Source organism: Bos grunniens, chromosome 10 (assembly GCF_055505025.1).
Source record: "Bos grunniens cultivar Pamir isolate PY7600 chromosome 10, Bosgru_T2T1.0, whole genome shotgun sequence".
Classification (NCBI taxonomy): Eukaryota; Metazoa; Chordata; class Mammalia; order Artiodactyla; family Bovidae; genus Bos; species Bos grunniens.
In genome coordinates, this window is record NC_141174.1 from 88,931,564 (window position 1) to 88,950,094 (window position 18,531).

Here is an 18,531-nt window from a genome sequence, read left to right on the forward strand (position 1 = left end):
CCACCCCCTAAAAAAGAAGTCTGAATCAAAGTGATAAAATTTTTGCTTGCCTTCCTGAAGATTCTGTGAGAAATTATATTTGACAAATCTTCCAGCCAATGTTTTAAAAAGCAAAAGTGCCCCCAGAACAACTTGTGCTGTAAGTTACTTTTGTACCGTAGTTTTTACTTAGAGCAAGGCACACCTAGAAATCACCTTCAACCTAACAATGCTGGGGGCTTCTCTGGCGGCCCAGGGCTTAATGCTCTCTCTGTGCTTTCACTGCCCAGGGAGAGGGTTCAATCCCTGGGCAGGGAACTAAGATCCCACATGCTGTGTGGCGTGGCCCCCCCAAAAAAAAAAAAATCCTGCACATGGATGTGCCAGCCCGTACCCCACATTCAGTAGGGAGGGCCGCTTGATGCCTGCCTGACAGTTGTGGCAGCGTGTGCGTCAGAGGCAGTGACGGCGGACCCCTCTGGGGGGTGACTGAGCCGGCAGCGCACCCCCAGTGAGGCTAAGAAGGGCCAACTGGCCCAGCAGCAGGCACCCTGTGGGAGCCGTGGACTCAGGCTGCTGCTTTTCTGCCTGAGTGACCCAGGCTCCCAGACCAGAGCAGTCCTTCCTGGTCCCGGCCCCAACACAGTCTGGGGTTCAGGTTTTTGAAGGCCTATCTACACTTTTCTGGGGCCTCCCAGGTACACTAGTGGTAAAGCCAACATTTTTCTTAAAAAGAAAAAAAATTACACCAGAGATTTAAAAAAAAAAAAAAAAGTAAAGAATTTTTTTTAAATGTGAGGCAAACAAAAAGCCTTTTTAATCTTCCCCATTTTTCCTCAAGGACAGAATGAGAAGAAACGGAGCTTAAATTTCAGTGCAAAAGAATACATGTAAAGCAGAAGAGGAACTTACTGAACTTACTAGCAGTGAGAAAGCCTAAAGACAGAGGCAGAGAGACTCTCTCATTCTCACTCTAATTCAGCTTCCAGGAATCGTCCACTCATTGTGCTTCCTGATAAGGAATCAAGTTGTGCAAGAGGAGGTCCATTTCCAGGTTGGCCTTACAGTGAATTCTTTCAGGATTCTTTCTGGACAAGACCCACAAACAACACGAGTCTGAAATGCAGAGCGGCCAGGCCCGGCTGCCTGCATACACACTCTGCTCACCAGAGCAGAAGTCCTTCTAGTGACTCCTCCTCGTCGGCTGGGCAAGGAGTGAGCTCTCCATGAAGACATCTGTCCGGAATCCCGCCTGGCTCACAAAGCAGCTCTTTATGCCAAAAAGCAATAAATGGTGGAGCCAGAAAAGAAATTGCTGGGAAAGTGAGGGCAGCACCAGGAGGAAGGGGAAAGCAAGCTGATTATTCCAGGAACAAGCTGAAACCTTCCTCTCTTCGGAAGGGAAATAAAGTGAGTGTTCCTCCAACAATGCAGAGCATGGCACAGAGAAGCCACATGACAGAGAACACCAGGACTAGACTTAGGACTGTATTAAAAACAGAAGATGTGGGTTCCTGGCCCAGCTTCACTGTCTCTCATGCCCCTTTGAAGTTCACCCTCACTCTAGCCCCTTAGACCCTCAGGCAACCTGTGTTACCACGGATTAATTCTGATGTTCTAGTAGAACCATGCAGGATGGACTCTTCTATAAGGCCCCTTTCACTCATCATGATGTTTTTGAGATTTGTCCAAGTTGCGTGTATCAGCAATTTGCTCGCTTTTATTGTTGAGCTGTCTTCCGTTGTTTGAATATGTCAGAATTTGTTTACTTGCTCATCTGGTGATAAATATTTTGGTTGTTTAGCTTGGTACTATCATTAATAAAGATGCTTATGAACATGTGTGCCCAAGTCTCTGTGCAAACAAACGTTTTCATTTTTCTTAGGTCAATACTGAGAAATGGAGTAAATGGTTTAATTTTTTTTTTTTAAAAACTAGCAAACTGTTTCCAAAGTAATTGTCCCTTTCCCTGGCTGTGTTTAAGAATCTCTCTTTATATCTCTCTTGATAAAGAGATAGTTTTCAGCAACTTGACTATTTTTTGTTTGTTTGTTTTACAGCTTTACCGATATATAATTTTACCCTTTTTTAAAACAAAAATTACTTATTTAGTTGTGGCATGCAGGATCTTCAGTTGTGGCACGTGGGATCTAGTTACCTGACTTGGGATCAAACCTGGGCCGCCTGCATTGGGAGCATGAAGTTTTAGCCACTGGACCAAAAGGGAAGTCCCAATTGGTATATAATTTTCATACAATAAACTCCATGTATTGATAGTTAAAGTGTATCACTTGATGAGTGTATATATGACCATGCCCACAATCATGATTATAAACACATCTCTTACCCTCCCCCCAATTTTCTCACACTCCTTTGTAATTCTTCCCTTCCACCCCTTCCTTCATTCACCAGGCAAGCACTGATGCGTATTTTGTCGCTACGGATTAGTCTGCAATTTCTAGAATTATGTAATAGATTCACACAGCATGTAACAAAGCTCTTTTTTGTCTGACTTTCACTTAGCATACTCTTTTAAGATTCTTCCATACTGCTGAACTTTTCTATGCTTTATTCTTCTTATTGCTAAGCAGTATACTATTGTATGGATATACCACAATCTGTTTATGCGTTCAACTGCTGATGGACATTTGGGTTGTCTCTACTTTTGGCTATTACAAATAAAACTATTATGAGCATCCAGGTAGAAGGGCCTTATTGAACCTATGCTTTCTTTTTTTCTTTAGGGAAAATTCTAGGAATGAATTCATTGAATATATCATAGATACATGCTTCATACTTTAAAACACTGATAAACTGCACCATTTCAGATTCCTATCAGCAGTGACTGAGAGTTTCAATTGCTCCACATCCTGAATAACATAGTCTCTACAGACATTCTAGTCGGTGTGTAGCAGTAACTCATTGTGGCTGTAACTTACATTTCCTTCATGACTAATGATGTTAAATATCTTCTCATTTGCTTATTTGCCATTCATATATCTTCTTTTGTAAAGTGACTCTTCAAATCTTTTACCCATTTTTAAAACACTTATTTTATTTACTTATTTGGCTGTGCCAGGTCTTAGATGTGACATGTGGGATCTAGTTTCCTGACCAGGGATCAAACCTGGGAGTTTGCATTGAGACTGCAGAGTCTTAGCCGCTGGAACACCAAGGAAGACCCTACCCACCTTTTTTAAATTGCATTGTTTATCTTTTTATTAGGTTTTAAGAGGTCTTTAAATATTCTCAATAAAGTCCTTTGATGGATATATATTTTGCCCATATTTTCTCTTAGTCTGTGGCTTGCCTTTTCATTTTTGTCACAGCATCTTTTGAAAATCAAATGTTATTAATTTAGATGAAGCACAATTTATTGATTTTTGCCTTACAGTTGGTGCTTTCTGTGTCCCATTTTCTCTTTTAAAATTTGTTTATTCGTTCATTCATTTTTGGCTGCACTGGGTCTTCGTTGCTGTGTATGGGCTTTCTCTAATTTCGATGAGCACAGGTTACTTTTTGTTGGGGTTCTCGGGCTTCTCGTTGTGGCGGCTTCTCTTGTTCCGGAGCACAGGCCCTGGGTGCGTGGGCTTCAGTACTTGCAGCACGAAGGCTCAGTAGTTGTGGGGCATGGCTTAGTTTCCCAGTGGCATGTGGGCTCTTCCCAGATCAGGGATTGAACTCGTGTCCCCTGCATTGGTAGACAGACTCTCAACCACTGGACAACCAGGGAAGCCCCTGTGTCCCATTTTAAAACTCTCTGCTAAAACAGAGGTCACTAAAATAGTCTTCTGTGTCTTCTTTTAGAAGTTTTAGACTTTTAACCCATACAGTTAGACCTATGATCCACTGAGAGCTAATTATTGTATATGGTGTGAGGAAATGATAGACGTTCATTTTTGTGCGTATGGATATCCAATTGTTCAGCATCATTTGTTGAAAAATTCTTCTTCCTCTATTGAACTACTTTGTCAAAACTCAACTGACTATGTATGTGTGCATCTGTTTCTGAACTCTTCATTCTGTTCTATTTGATCTATTATGCTTAGCTTCACACCAATACAAACACTCTGACTACTGTAGCTTTATAATAAACCTTAAAGTCCAGTAGTCTTAGTCTCCCAACTATGTTTTACCTTTTTAAGGTTGTTTTGGCTATTCTAGGTCCTTTGCATTTACATTTAAATTTTAGATACAATTTATCAACTCTACAAAGGCTACTGGGATTTTTAATGGGATGTGTTTGAAACTACAAATCCAGTAAAGCAAATCTGACATCTTAAGAATACTGACAGTGGTGGTTGCATAACAATGTGAATGTACTTAATATCACTGAACTGTACATTTTATTTATTTTTTTATTCTACTTGAACTGTACATTGTGAGATGGTAAAAATGATCAATTTTATGTTATATATATTGTACATTTTAAATTTTTAATTAAAAAAAAAAACACTTATTCTAAAATTTAGAATGTATTATAGTACATACTGGAGAAGGCAATGGTACCCCACTCCAGTACTCTTGCCTGGAAAATCCCATGGATGGAGGAGGCTGGTAGGCTGCAGTCCATGGGGTCGCAAAGAGTTGGACACGACTGAGCGACTTCACTTTCATTTTTCACTTTCATGCATTGGAGAAGGAAATGGCAACCCACTCCAGTGTTCTTGCCTGGAGAATCCCAGAGACGGGGGAGTCTGGTGGGCTGCCATCTATGGGGTTGCACAGAGTTGGACACAACTGAAGCGACTCAGCAACAGCAGCAGCACAGTACATAGAGCTTCCCTAGTGGCTCAGATGGTAAAAGAATCTGCCTGCAATGCAGGAGACCCAGTTTCAACCCCTGGGTCAGGAAGATCCCCTGAAGGAAATGGCAACCCACTCCAGTATTCTTGCCTGGAGAATTCCATGGACAGAGGAGCCAAAAGGCTACAGTCCATGGGGTCACTAAGAGTCAGATTCGACTGAGTGACTAACACTGGGAATACAGAATGATTCGTAAGCTGGGCAGTAAATCCCACCAGTCCACTCCTCTCTTCCTCTGCCATCCCCTCCTAGACCTGTGCTAAGGCACATTGTAGCTAAAGGGACATGACCAGAGAACTATGTTTTCCATTTGTCTTTCCTCTGGCTTCTTCATCTTTTTTTTAAAAAATAAACTTCATTAAGACATAAAGGGCTTTATATACTATTAAGTGTTTCCCAGGTGGCGCTAGTGGTAAGGAACTCTCCTGCCAGTGCAGGAGACGGAAGAGATGTGGGTTTGACAGAAGATCCCCTGGAGGAGGAAACGGCAACCCACTCTAGTATTCTTGCCTGGAGAATCCCATGGACAAAGAAACCAGGCAAGCTACAGTCCACAGGATCGCAGTGTCAGACACAACTGAATCGACTTAGCACACACACATATACTATAAAATGCAACCACTTTATCAGAAAGTCTAACTTTTGATAAATGCATATACCCACATATCTACCACCACAATCTAGATATAATACTTCAACACCCCTAGAGAATTTCCTAAGGCCTCACTGATGTTAATCTCTCCGAAAGCCCTCAGGCAACCACCAATCTACTTTCAGTCCCTAAAGATCTGTGTTTTCTCTATAATATTACATACATGGAAATAGTCTATACTATTTTGTGTCAGGCTTCTTCCATCTAACATTAAGTGTTTTTGATGGTCATCAAAACTACATGTGTATATTGGGTGGGAGGAGGGAGGAGGGTTCAGGATGGGGAACACATGTATACCTGTGGCAGATTCATTTTGATATTTGGCAAAACTAATACAATTATGTAAAGTTTAAAAAAAAAAAAAAAAACTACATGTGTCAGATTTCTCTGGTGGTACAGCGAAATAAGAATAAGACAAGATGCAAGGTAAGAACCTGCCTGCCAGTGCAGGGGACATGCGTTTGACCCTGGTCTGGGAGGAGCCCACATTCCTCAGGGCCGCTGAGCCTGTGTGCCACACCTCCTGCGCCCACATGCCTAGAGCCTGTGCTCCTCTGCAAGAGAGGCCACCATAGTGAGAGGCCATGCACAGCAACGAAGAGCAGCCCCTGCTCCCCATAACTGAAGAAAGTCCCCAACAGCAATGAAGACCTAGAGCAGCCATATATAAATTAATTTTTAAAAACTATGTGTGTCAAGTCTGTTCTTTTTATTGCTGAATAACATTCTATTGTATGGATATACCGTAATTTGCTTATCTCTTAGCCTGCTGAAGAATATTTTAGTTATTTCTACTATGAATATAGCTGCTTTAAATATCTGCATATGAGTCTATCTACATGTTTTCGTTTATCTTGAATACCTAAGAATGGTACGGTTATATGATAAGTGTATGTATACTTTTATAAAACCCAGAGTTTCTTTAGAGTCAAACTCATACCCAGTCAGTCATGGCTTTGGGCCTATGCACAGTCTAGTCCAGTGGGCAGCCAAGGACGCTGAGGGCTGGGTAACTAAGTTCCAGCTGGGGATCTGGTCTGTGCGTACTGGGTGACTATGTCTTTCACAGTCTCAGGTAACAGGCAACAGTTCAGTTCAGTCACTCAGTCGTGTCCGACTCTTTGCAACCCCATGGACTGCAGCACACCAGGCCTCTCTGTCCATCACCAACACCCGGAGCTTACTCAAACTCATGTCCCTGGAGTCAGTGATGCCGTCCAACCATCTCATCCTCTGTCATCCCCTTCTCCCGCCTTCAATCTTTCCCAACAACGGGTCTTTTCAAATGAATCCATTCTTAACATCAGGTGGCCAAAGTACTGGAGTTTCAGTTTCAGCATCAGTCCTTTCGATGAATATTCAGGACTGACCTCCTTTAGGATGGACTGGTTGGATCTCCTTGCAGTCCAAGAGACTCTCAAGAGTCTTCTCCCACACCACAGTTCAAAAGCATCAATTTTTCGGCACTCAGCTTTCTTTATAGTTCAACTCTCACATCCAAACATGACCACTGGAAAAACCATAGCTTTGACTAGACGGACTTTTTGTTGGCAAATTAATGTCTCTGCTTTTTAATACGCTGGCATATGTATACTGGCATAATATTCAGGCATACCACAAAGCAAAAAGAGGGTGGTTCTTACTTCTCCAGACAACAAACTAAACAAAGAGTCGTAGTAAAAATAAAAAATACCAGCAAATGCCTTTTATACTAAAACAAAACATAACAGAGGATGCAACAACTTTTAGATTTCAGCTAAAATCCAAAACATCACAACTAGCAAATAATTTCTTACCTCTGTGCATAATCTTATGCTTCTCCCTCAGGTATGTCAGGCCTTTTATTACCTAGGTGAGAGGAAATGTAAAAAGAGGGAAACTGAAATCGTGGTGTTTAGAAAATATTCAACCTATTTTAAAATTATCTAGAAAATACTTCTTCTAACAACACAAATTTGCCTTCTTCCCTTATTTTTCTTCTCTCTTTTGATTTTTTTCATCTGTCTTATTAAGAAACCATCTTTTTACATGGTATATAGCATATGATTTTTAAGCAAAATTGGTAATTGCAAGTTTAGACAACTTACATTTTAAAAAACACTTTGCCTGAATTCATTTTTTTAATCTGCAATCTAAAAAGAAGCTTTCTGATGCCAAAAATGAGAATTCTTTTGGATACCCTGTCCTATTTTTCAAGATAGATTTTAACATACAGAAAGTTACTTTGCTAGTTTTAGTGAAAGGGAGAGGATATTGTATCTAGAATCCAGATAAGAGAAAATTCTAGTGAAAAACCTAACTTTTCTTAGAAAACCTCCCTTTGTCAACTTCCCACCTTCCTCCTTGTCCCTTTCCTATTTATCAATGAGAGAAGTTGGAAGAAAAGCTTCTCAATATACTCACAGCAATGCTAACTTTTCCTAAAATTTGTTCAGGAATTCTTCCAGCTTTCTTCAGAACTTGATCCAAGGAACCCCCATCCTAAGAACAAGAATACCAGAGCCTGTTTAGTGCAGTGTTTCTCACTACTCTTTCAAGAATTAAACTTCAGGACCAAAATCAATCTCACACATGACAGATCTTCCTAGAAGGGTACCCTCTGGTGTGCTCCAGATATCAAGTAAGATATGAATGTGAAACATTGTGGGATCTAGCAAATGATTAATAACTCAAATCCTATGAATAACCATCCCATAAATTACTAATTCAGCGGTTCACTCTGCTGAACTGACAGAGTAGAGCCTAGGAGTGCTCTAGAGGCGCACTATCTGAATCTGCATTCCCAACTCGCACTTACTATCTAGTGGACACTGACTAAGTTACTCAACTTGTACAGTGGGAATGACAATAATTAAATAAGGCTACTGTAATACTCACAGAGCTACTGTAAGCATTAAACAGGCTCATACATCCAAAGCCCTTGGAATAGTATTTAGCCCACAGTAAGTTCTCAATAAATGTTTGCCATTCTGTCACCATTATGTAAGTCACAACTTGCATTTGGTATTATCCTAACGAATTATACTTCACAAAATCCAAAGAAAAATACCATAGAAAGTAATTATTCATTCCACAAATCCTACAAAGCACCATGCACTGTTTGAGGTTCTGTGGGGGATAAAGATACAAAAAAGACCAAGCTTTTGTCCTCAATAAATTTATAAACTAGTAGGAGAATATACCACTCCACAAAACACAACGAAACAGAATAAATGTATATAGTAAAAGTGCTGCACACACCCAGAGAAGAAGGGAGAATTCTGACTTCACTCAGAAGATAGCATTTGAGCTGAAACCTTACTCAAGGAATGAGTATGATTTCCATACCTGCAAAAGGAGAGGAGCAAGGGGAGAAAAGAATACGGTGGAGGAGTGGAATTCTAACCACTGGATCACCAGGGGACTCCCAAGAACAGGGCATTTCAACGAGATCATAAGCAGAGAAACACTAAATTGCTTAGTACTCCTGGGATGCAGCCAATTATCAGTCACAATATAAAATTACCCCGGAAGCAGAGATGATTCCTACAAACTCAGACTGATTTTCTAAAGTATCCTGTCTACCCTGGGCAGCTACCATCATCAACTATCACCTGTTAATCACCTCTGCATAAGGCAGAGGGATATGTGAGGAACTACAAATGAAGAAACTATAAGGACAGGAAATAACACCCTCTGGTTGGGAAGACAGAACACATCATAAAGTTGTGAGGCACCGTGAATCCTCCTCTGAAACAGGGCAGGGAACAAACAGTTAAATGAAGAGAAAAGACATCACTACAGGTATTCAGAGGGAGCGATCCCTGGACAAAGCGGCCAGCAGAAGCGTTCACAACAAGGGGACACAGAACCTGAGCCTTTGAGGAGGGCGAGATCTGGGTAGGATAAGTAGAGAGACATTCCCACAGAGATCCCGCTTCCAACACCACCCAGTCTCTATGATGCAGCCAAGAAACAGAAGGTTGGAGAGCAATGCATGACGTAATAAACAAAAGGAGGACACAGCATAATCTCATTTTTATAAAACTGAAGTGTGCATATACTCACACAAAATCAGAGTATCAAAAATGTTACCAAAATGCTCCAGTCTATATAGTAAGATCAGGGATTTCTGTCGTGCAATAGTTTCTTCTCTATGCTTTTCTATGACTTACAAATTTTCTACAATAAATAAATGTTTTACCTTTTAAAAGTAAAAAAAAAAAAACTGACCTCATTTATGAAAGTGGAGAATTAAACCTATAAATCAATTAACAGATACTTACTGAGCATCCAGTTTGTGCAAAATTTGTTAGGAAGTTACAACACTGCTTTCTTTCTAAAGGAAGTGAGAAAACAAGTAAGACTCGTTCAGGGATACAGAGCTCTTGAAAAATGTTACCTAGGGACTTCCCTGGTGGTCTAAGTGGTTAAGAATTTGCCTGCCAATGCAGGGGACATGGGTTCAATCCCTGGTCAGGGAACTAAGACACCACATGCTACAGGGCAACTAAGCCTGAACACCAGCGACTAAAGCCCACATGCCCTAGAGCCTATGCTCTGCAATAAGAGAAGCCGCTGCAATGAGACGCCCACACACCATAACTAGAGTGAGCCCATGCTTGGCAATGAAGACCCAGGGCAGCCAAAAATAAAAAAATAAGTAAATAAAAATCATTTTTTAAAGTTACCTAAAATAATGCTAACCACAGATTATCAACTTAATATTCTACGCTTACAGAAAGGACAGTTTGGACCAATGACTTTCTATCATAGATCAGCTACGGATCATGGATGTTAATGAAAAAGAAGACAGTGCAGGTGTGCAGGCGTGTAGGCATATGCATACTAACAGCCTGAATACGTTAGACTTCTCATCACAACAAACTCCCAGGCACAACTACCTAACGATGGGTCAGACAACCAAGGAGCACAGGGGAAGATTTCAAAATTCAACCGAAAATTCAACTGTGCTATGAGATGGGAATTATTAATCTAGAGCCAAAGAGAACTTCTCCGTAAACACACATTTTCCAAGAGCCCTCGGGAGAGCCCTACCCTGGCTGTGACCCAGGCGGGTGCCTGAGTCACCCTTTGAGCCTGGCTGCCTTCACAATGCCACAAGCCCCTGGTGGCCAAATCAGACCAGCACCACAGCCCAGGTAAACACACCCAAGTCAGCAGGCTCCAAGAAAGGCCACAGCACCTCTCAATTTCCCTTACTGACAGGCACAGGGACTCCAGTGCAGAAAGTTTCTGGCTATTTCTATTTTGCTTTCAATTGAATGTGATTTCAGACCCTTTGTTTGAACGACTTTGCCTAATTATTAGGGAAGACTGTATACTTAAAGCTAGGGAACAGAGCAACTCTGCCCAAATTTGTGATGCAAACAAGGCAGAAAACGCTCTCAGGTTCCACTGCCAGGTCAGAAGGCAGCCCAGTGAAGTACCTTGGTATAGTAAACATTTCTGTTAACAAGGAAGAAATGCTGGCTCTCCTCCCTTTAGCCTCCTTCTATACTACAAGCAGAGTTACAGTATGGGCAAGGGGAGGAGCAGGATTTAAGAGGCACAAACCACAGTCAGGCTCACCCAGTGCTGCCTGCGACTCACCTCCCAACCTTTCAATTCTACTGCAGTTGCCAAGGACCTGCCTTCGCTGACTAAAGCTGCTGAAAACTGGGCTTATTTTTAGAAGCCGATTATTAACTAAGTCAGTGGTGCTTTTGTGAAGGTTTTCTATAGAAGAGACAAATGCTTTATGGAAAAAAAAAGAGAGCTTGAAACATCAACCCTGAGTTCCCAGCTCTCTGGTTGCTCAGCTACCCCTGAGCAGGAGTCTCCTTCCCCAAAGACAAGAACATTCCTGTTCTGATCAGGCAGCATCCAGGTACCCCTTGGGTCTCAAAATCCAGACTGGGCAGTACAAACACAGCTTTTTTCTAGAAAAGGTCAGCCCTAGCCAAGTGCATTGAGAAGATAGGGCTCAGTGCATGCTAATGACAAATTTAAAGTGCATCCCAATAATTTATGTATCTGAGCAATACATAAATGGACAGGTGTGATAAAAGCAAACACGGGAAGATGTTAATGGTAGAATTGAGGTGGTGGGTTTAGACAGCATATTACACAATTCCTGCAACTTTCTGTACTTCTGAAATTTTTTATAGTAAAGCATTGGGGGAAAATGCCAGTGACAAAGGACATCATGCAAACACTGTGATACAGAGAGGGCCAGAGAGCCTGGGAAGGTAGGATATGGCTAATGAACAGAGCTCTACATGACAGCACCTTTCAAATGGGGAAGCTGAGACAAAGCAGAAATCCCCAAAGAGAAGTGGCAGGCAGCCATTAGAAAACTGTCCTGGCAAAGCAGCTGGTGCAGGAGCTCGTCTGCAGGAGGCCTGTGAAAGGACCAAGGAAGGGGTGAGCGTGCCCAGCCGAGAGCAGACAGCTACCCTGGGGCATGGCTGCTTAGACTTCAGGCCACAACTGCTTCCTTCCAGGGTCCCGTCCCTGGCAGCTCTAAGCCTCTCCACTAGTACTGAAGCAGTTTCAGCTGGGCCTAGGTACCCCCAGAAACAGGAGGCCCTAACTCTCTCTTGAGCCCCAGGCCTGACCACGCGCCCCCCCATCCTGGCCTGCCTCATCAGTTGGTCAACACATATCACCTAATAGGTGTCCTACACTGTGCTTGGCCCCAGAAAGCTTTTGACGGCCAGTTTCCCAGGCTCACCTTTCCCAGGTAATTACCTCCTCAGGTAATTCCAGAGACACCTTGTTTTGAGGACTTAAGTGAGAAGAGCTCACTCACCCCAGAGAGCCAAATCCATGGGGGAAAACAACCGACCTGCAGCTACTAGCAATGGGCTAAGAGAATGGGTGCCAACCCCCGTGACATCCTGTGTCATCTCGTCCTCTGGGAGGGAAAGGCTGAACGTGGGCAAGGAGCACGAGGCTGTGATCAGTATCTCTGAATCCAGACTGAAGAAAGAAGGGTTCCAGTATGAGGAAGTCTCAACACAGGTTAATTTAAGACAAACAGAAAGACTGAACGCCATGTGGCAAGATGCCACATACGGCTTCCAGCCGGATCTGGATGAATGAAGAGGCCACTGACTATCAATGTTTAGGGCCTGATCCTAACCTCTGAAGCAAGCACCCTGGAGGTCAACCATGCTCAAACCTACAAACCACCTCCTGGCTCCTCTATTAAAGGAAGAATAACCTCCAGTTTTGTGCTACCCTCTAATAAAGGGGTTGGAGGTTACTCAGGAAAGAATTTCTGATGGTTCAGAAGACAGTAGACATGAGGAGACACATATCTGGTGATCAAAGAGCCCCCATGTCCACAGCGACACCCTCACCATGACACTGCTCTCAATGTCCCCATCCCTGCAGCAGCTCATGTGGCACTTTGTACTAATAGGCACTAAAATAAGTGCATGTGAAGCTGATTCCATAATGATTAACTAATGTAGTGAACTGACTGGCTATGAGGGCCAAAAACCACAGAAACTCAAAAGGTTAGCATGGGGAGGGGTCCCTAGAAAAGATCCAGTCCAAACATTTTTCTGCAGAGATGAGAAAATCCTGAGAGGGTACATGACTTATATAGCGTAATGGAGGCAATATGAAATTTAAAGGAGGTGGATCTGGTTAGTGACATCAGTTAAGAGTTCAGCTCTGACACTTACTGGTTATAAAACTTAGACTAATTACTAAACCTCTCAAGGTCTTACTCTCTCCATCTACCAGCTTGGGGTAGGGGTGGGGGTCAATCCATGTCATATGACAGGGCTGATATGATTAACAAGTCACATAACATGAAAAGGACTCAAGTGGCAGAAGATGCGAAAGCTAGTTACCATTGTGTCGAGCCATGCCGCCACCCATTCTCTGTTATTTTAGCAAGACCCAAGCGGGAAAAAGGTTGCTCAGGCCTTTCCTGTTTTACCACTAGTTGATCACCATCACCTCCACCCTCTCACCCTTCTAGTTTTCAAGGACCTCCATTGCCATTTACACATTTTCATCCAACTCTTGGGCTAAAGCTGGAAAACCAACCATCATCAGCACAAAGAGCACAAGAAACCCCAGGGACGAGCAGCAGCCCCGCCCCTCTGCCCTTCCCCACCCTACCAGGCTGAGAATAATCGGCACCCCAGGCCTGGGTTGAGACCAAGCCAGAAACGCTCACATGCTTCCCAGAAAGACTGCTTCACTCTCGCGGAAGCAAGAAGGAATGAGAGCTTTCTCAGGGACCTTCAGGTGTACCAAAGACATATTTCAGAACCTACGTTCCATATGGTACTGCAGAGACAGTCAGCACATGCCTGAAACCTGGTGAATGGCATTTCTTAATCATTAAAATGAAAAGATGTTCAATTTAACAGGGGCATCGGCAAGGGACAAACATCCTGGGAGGGTTCTCCTAGAGTTTATTAAGACCAGGCCTTGGGGCTCTCATTACAGAGCTGAAGACAGGTCTAGAGAATCAGGAAGGAAGCAGAGAAGTTGCTGAGGGACACAAGGCTGGGACTGAAAGCAGAGCACCCATGAAGCAGGGAGACTCGGTCACGTTAGCCTTGGTCTCTGAACTGTCAGCTCCAGTGAGGATAAAGCAAAAGCTAAAGTCTACAAAAGGTGTACTCTGAGTCAGATAGTGTGGTAGAAGACTTACATCTTTTATTTTAATCCTCACCACAACAAGGCAGGTATAATAGTGCCCATTTTACAGATGAGGAAACGGAGAATCAGAAAGATAAAAAACTTTCCAAGGACACGACAAGAAAGTGACATCTATAAACAAATAATTATTGAGCACCTGCTGTGGCTTTGGAGAAACAATGGTAAACAGAACAAAGTGTCTGCTTGGATTTTTGTGAAGAAGGGAATTATGAATCAACATCTCAGATACTAAAGTGCCCTGTGCCATGCTGCCTATTGGGGACAGAAAAGATTAACAACCTTGAAGCCAGCCTCTCTCCCTTTGAACTTCTGGCCATCAAGGATAGAAAGAGATCCCCAATCCCTATCCAGTAAACTCAACAAAGTACACTGGAGTAAGACAGCCTTGGTTCACATTTTACTAATTCTACTTACCAGTTGCCTGACCTTGATTAAGTTATTCCATTTCTCTGTGCCTCAGTTTCCTCACTTGTAAAATGCAGATAATGTACCCAACTCAATAAGGTGTTTGTAGAAATATAATATTAATTTGCTTAGGGTGGTGCTTAATATGATATATACCCAATAGCTATTAGTTCATCAGTATTAATTTTGCTAACCCTGCTCTTATAGCAAGTTATAAACTCTCTGAAAGCAGGGACTCACCCACTTTCACTCATCTTCATAACCCCTGAACCATGTACCTAGTACACAGCATGGCATGTAATATATGGGTTTAAACTACATTAACCAGGCTTGACCCACATCAAAATCTTGGGATCAAGAAAACTGAGAGATGTGCTCCAGGTACAACCTAGGGACACCTGGTTGCTGCCACCTCTCTGAAGAGACAGGGACTTAGGAAGGAGGCCTGTCATTTTCTTGGTTAATCCAACTTCTACAGTCAGGTTTCCTAAATGCCCCAGATAGTGATCTGGATCCAGGGAGGAACAAAGAAGCAATCGGTCAGGTCACATCTCAGAGCAAAGGTCAGACTGGAGCCCCCAGCTTTCCAGGCCGCTCTTCAGAGGCTGCCAGGCTGCCACACACCATGTGCTCCATGCAGATGCTGATCTCGCCGTCGCTGTAGAACGCCCCGTAGAAGCCCACGATATAAGGCGAGTTGCACTCATGGAGAACCTGCAGCTCCCTTATGATCTGGTTCCGGATGGCAGGTTTGATCTCCAGGTGAATTAGCTGGGGAAAGAAAGTGGAAGGAAGAGAAGCTTTAAACATATATGAATGGATGGAGGGGTGGAGGGGTGGGTGGGTGGATAGACAGAAGTTTTCTGAAATGCTTAAGCTCCTAAAGGTGGGAAGAGAGGAAACAGGCAAGTTTCAACAAACAGGTTACTGGCCAGCTAGAGTGCTGAGTGCCAACATAACCAAGGCAGGTGTTGGCACTGGAGGAGCTGTACCCAGGGGAGGGACAGCTGTGCCTCCACTCCCAGGAGCCAAGACTGAGGAAGAGGGGCCCTTTTGCTCCCAAGAACAAAAGGACCTGGGAAGCTGAGAGATGAGGGGAAGTGGCCTTAGAGACTTGGTTGATACCCAAGGGCTGCAGGACCAGAAGGGGATGAAGAACTGGGTCTGCCAATCTAAGCTGCCCAGGAGACTTCCCCTTGACCTTAGGAGCCTGATGTGGTTGAGATTTAGCCAAGGCCTGGGGGGCCTCCTTATCTTCGCCCCACCATGCTGTCCCTTGTTTCAGCTGAGGAGACAGGTGACAAAAACATGAAATGGTTACCGAATAAGGCTGAGCTTCTAAAAAGAGCCAAGGACAATGAGTGTCAGAAGACATGGAAGCAGCGGTTAGCAGCATGGGCGCTAGTGAAAGCTAGACAGGAGGTGGGCCTTGAAGATGGGAAGTGTTTGAAAAGATGGAAGGAACAGCATGAGCAAAAATATGTGGACAGAAACGAACATGGTGTGCTGCAAAACATGGAAGAGTCCAAATCTGCTGTCCAGAAAGAGGAGGACTCAGGGTCACCAGGGAGGCACGTCCAGCTCAAGGACTACACGCAGGGTGCGGAGCCAGGACGCCGTACTGCAGGGAGATGAAGGGGAAGCATGGCAGGGGTGGAGCTCGGAGAAGCAACACGAAGTCAGTGTTTTGTGTGTCCCTGCTAAGTTGCTTCAGGCGTGTCCGACTCTGTGTGACCCCACAGACCGCAGCCCACCAGGCTCCGCCGTCCCTGGGATTCTCCAGGCAAGAACACTGGAGTGGGTTGCCATTTCCTTCTCCAATGTGTGTCCCTGGGGCTGGGTAAATGAAAGCAGCCCCTGCTCTTGAAAAATGGCAAATGACCATCTCAGCTTTCTTTCCAGAGCACCCAGAAAGCTAACAAAGGGTTCCTTGCTATTATTTTCCAGTCTGGGGAGTGGGATAAATACACTAACACATCATGAGTGTGTTTATCTGTAATCTAACAGATAACACGAATTCAAACTTCAAACAGCACAAAAGTGTACTGAATGAAAAGTCAATTTTCTTTCCACCCTTGTCTCCAGGCCCCCAGGTCTTCTAAGAGATAATCCAATTACCTGTCTACCAAGGCAAGCTTGATTCAGTCCTTTTTTTTTTTTTTAAAGTGCCCTCACCTTTCTGGCCATAACAAGTCCGGACGGCTTGTGGGAGACCTTGAACACCACACCTCCATTGCCGGCACCCAGCTCACTGATCTTCTCAAAGTCATCATCCTTCAGTTCCCCCACCTTCTGCTTCTGGGTCAGAAAGGCCTCGAGGCGCTTCCGCTGCTGTTCATCGAGCTCCAGCTCCTCCAGCTTCTTCTGCAAGGCCTCCAGGTTGGTCCTGTCCCAAAGTGGGGAGCACAGGTCAACACCGGCATCAGAGAAGCCCACCCAAAGGAGCGCTCCTGCTGTGGAGAGCTCCAGCGCTGGGGCCAGAGAGAGAGCTGACGGAGGCGGCTCGGGGAGGGTCTCACCTGCTGTGGCTCTGCCCCCTGCACTCTACCACCCCTCAAGGCTCACCACAGACACACTTCCCCTCTCAAGGTCTGGTCTCCTCGTTTGTAAAATAAGGGAATGAGTTCTCTCTCAGTAGGCTCTGGGCCTACGAAAGGAACCACAGATTCTACTAAAATCCAGAGTGAGCCACCTTACTCTGCCTTAAAACCCCAGTTTCAAAAAGTCCCACGAGTGTTGGTTTTACAACACCATAAACAAAGTACAATCTATTTCCTAAAATCACTAAATTGAAACCAAAGCACATCGTTGAAACAGGCTCTAACCTGAATCCCAACAGAAACCCTCCTTCTCCATGTGATCAGATCAGGAACAAGGTGAATCAAAACACAGCAAACAGGATATACCTAAAATTTTTACTTTTGCAACAAACATGAAGTGCATTCATTCACCCACCTTCTTTGAGTAAGAGCTCCACATACAGTGCCTATCATTTCCAAATTCTTTCAGGTGGAGTAAAGATGTCAACAGAATAATCTCCATAAAACTTTAAGAGTTGGATGACTTTCTCCCATTTTAATGCTCACCTAATTTGACAGTAATTTTTTTTTTTTACTGACTTGGACTTACTGAGTCTTTGCACAGCTCTTAACCAGTATTCACAGAGGGAGAAAAAAGAAAACCACTTCGTTAGCAATCATATTTCATCAGTTTATCTTATATTTAAATACATACATTACTTAATTACAATTCCAGCTATAACTGTACAAATGACTTTGGGGACAAATCATCTCTTAGTAAGCACATAATCCAACCAGTGGGTGCCAGAGTGAGTGGGTGTGGCAGAGAGCAGCCCGCTAGTGCGTTTTACATAAAGAACTGAAAAGCGCTCATTACCTCCCGGGAGCCTGTGAAGAGAAGGGTGGTAAGGAGCGCTTCTACCATGTTTCATTTTTGTCCTTAGTCTACACAAACAACACGGGTGGCAAGACAGGCAGGCATTACGCATCAGGAAGCTGGTGACCTCCCCTCGACAGGCACACCATTTCTGAGCTTGAAGGGTAAGAGCAAGCACCGTCTTCCACTCTTCGTTCACATTATACTCCAAACCTTAAGGAGGAGATGGAGACCCTATGCCTCCCCAGTGTATGGGAGGATCCAATACTGCCTTACAAATAACATGGTACACGGGGCCAGAGAGGACACGGGGCTGATTTTCCCCATCTTCCTCACTGGGTAACTCTGCGGGGAAAGAAGGCTGGGGCCATCAACTGAACTGTCCCCTAAAAATTCGTAAGTTGAAACCTTAACCCCCAGTGTTTGCTGCTGCTAAGTCGCTTCAGTTGTGTCCGACTCTGTTCGACCCCATAGACAGCAGCCCACTAGACTCCTCTGTCCCTGGGATTCTCCAGGCAAGAATACTGGAGTGGGTTGCCATTTCCTTCTGTAATGCATGAAAGTGAAAAGGGAAGTCGCCCAGTCGTGCCCGACTCTTAGCGACCCCATGGACTGCAGCCCAC

General features: G+C 43.9%; 2 protein-coding genes across 24 annotated transcripts in view; one reads left to right on the top strand and one right to left on the bottom strand.

Moving 5' to 3' along the window:
• Nucleotides 1-1,829, top strand: part of SNAPC5 (small nuclear RNA activating complex polypeptide 5) — a 28,145-nt gene extending 26,316 nt beyond the window's left edge. For 12 of the 18 annotated variants that reach the window (XR_015135415.1, XR_015135418.1, XR_015135414.1 and 9 more), the window contains one exon: nt 821-1,829. The gene's annotated coding sequence lies outside the window, so the exon portion shown is untranslated. The remainder of the gene's footprint in view (nt 1-820) is intronic. The other 6 variants (XR_015135427.1, XR_015135424.1, XR_015135426.1 and 3 more) reach the window with 1 other exon arrangement.
• The window catches only part of MAP2K1 (mitogen-activated protein kinase kinase 1), a 74,952-nt gene that overhangs the window by 21,376 nt on the left and 35,045 nt on the right, over nt 1-18,531 (bottom strand). For 4 of the 6 annotated variants that reach the window (XM_086322932.1, XM_086322934.1, XM_086322933.1 and 1 more), the window contains exons 2-5: nt 16,688-16,898; nt 15,137-15,283; nt 7,841-7,918; nt 7,234-7,285 (exon numbers count right to left, since the gene is read on the bottom strand). In XM_086322932.1, coding sequence (XP_086179058.1) covers nt 7,234-7,285; nt 7,841-7,918; nt 15,137-15,283; nt 16,688-16,898 — 488 coding nt within the window. Of the gene's footprint in view, nt 1-2,706; nt 4,794-7,233; nt 7,286-7,840; nt 7,919-15,136; nt 15,284-16,687; nt 16,899-18,531 lie in introns of those variants that run through there. The other 2 variants (XM_086322936.1, XM_086322937.1) reach the window with 2 other exon arrangements.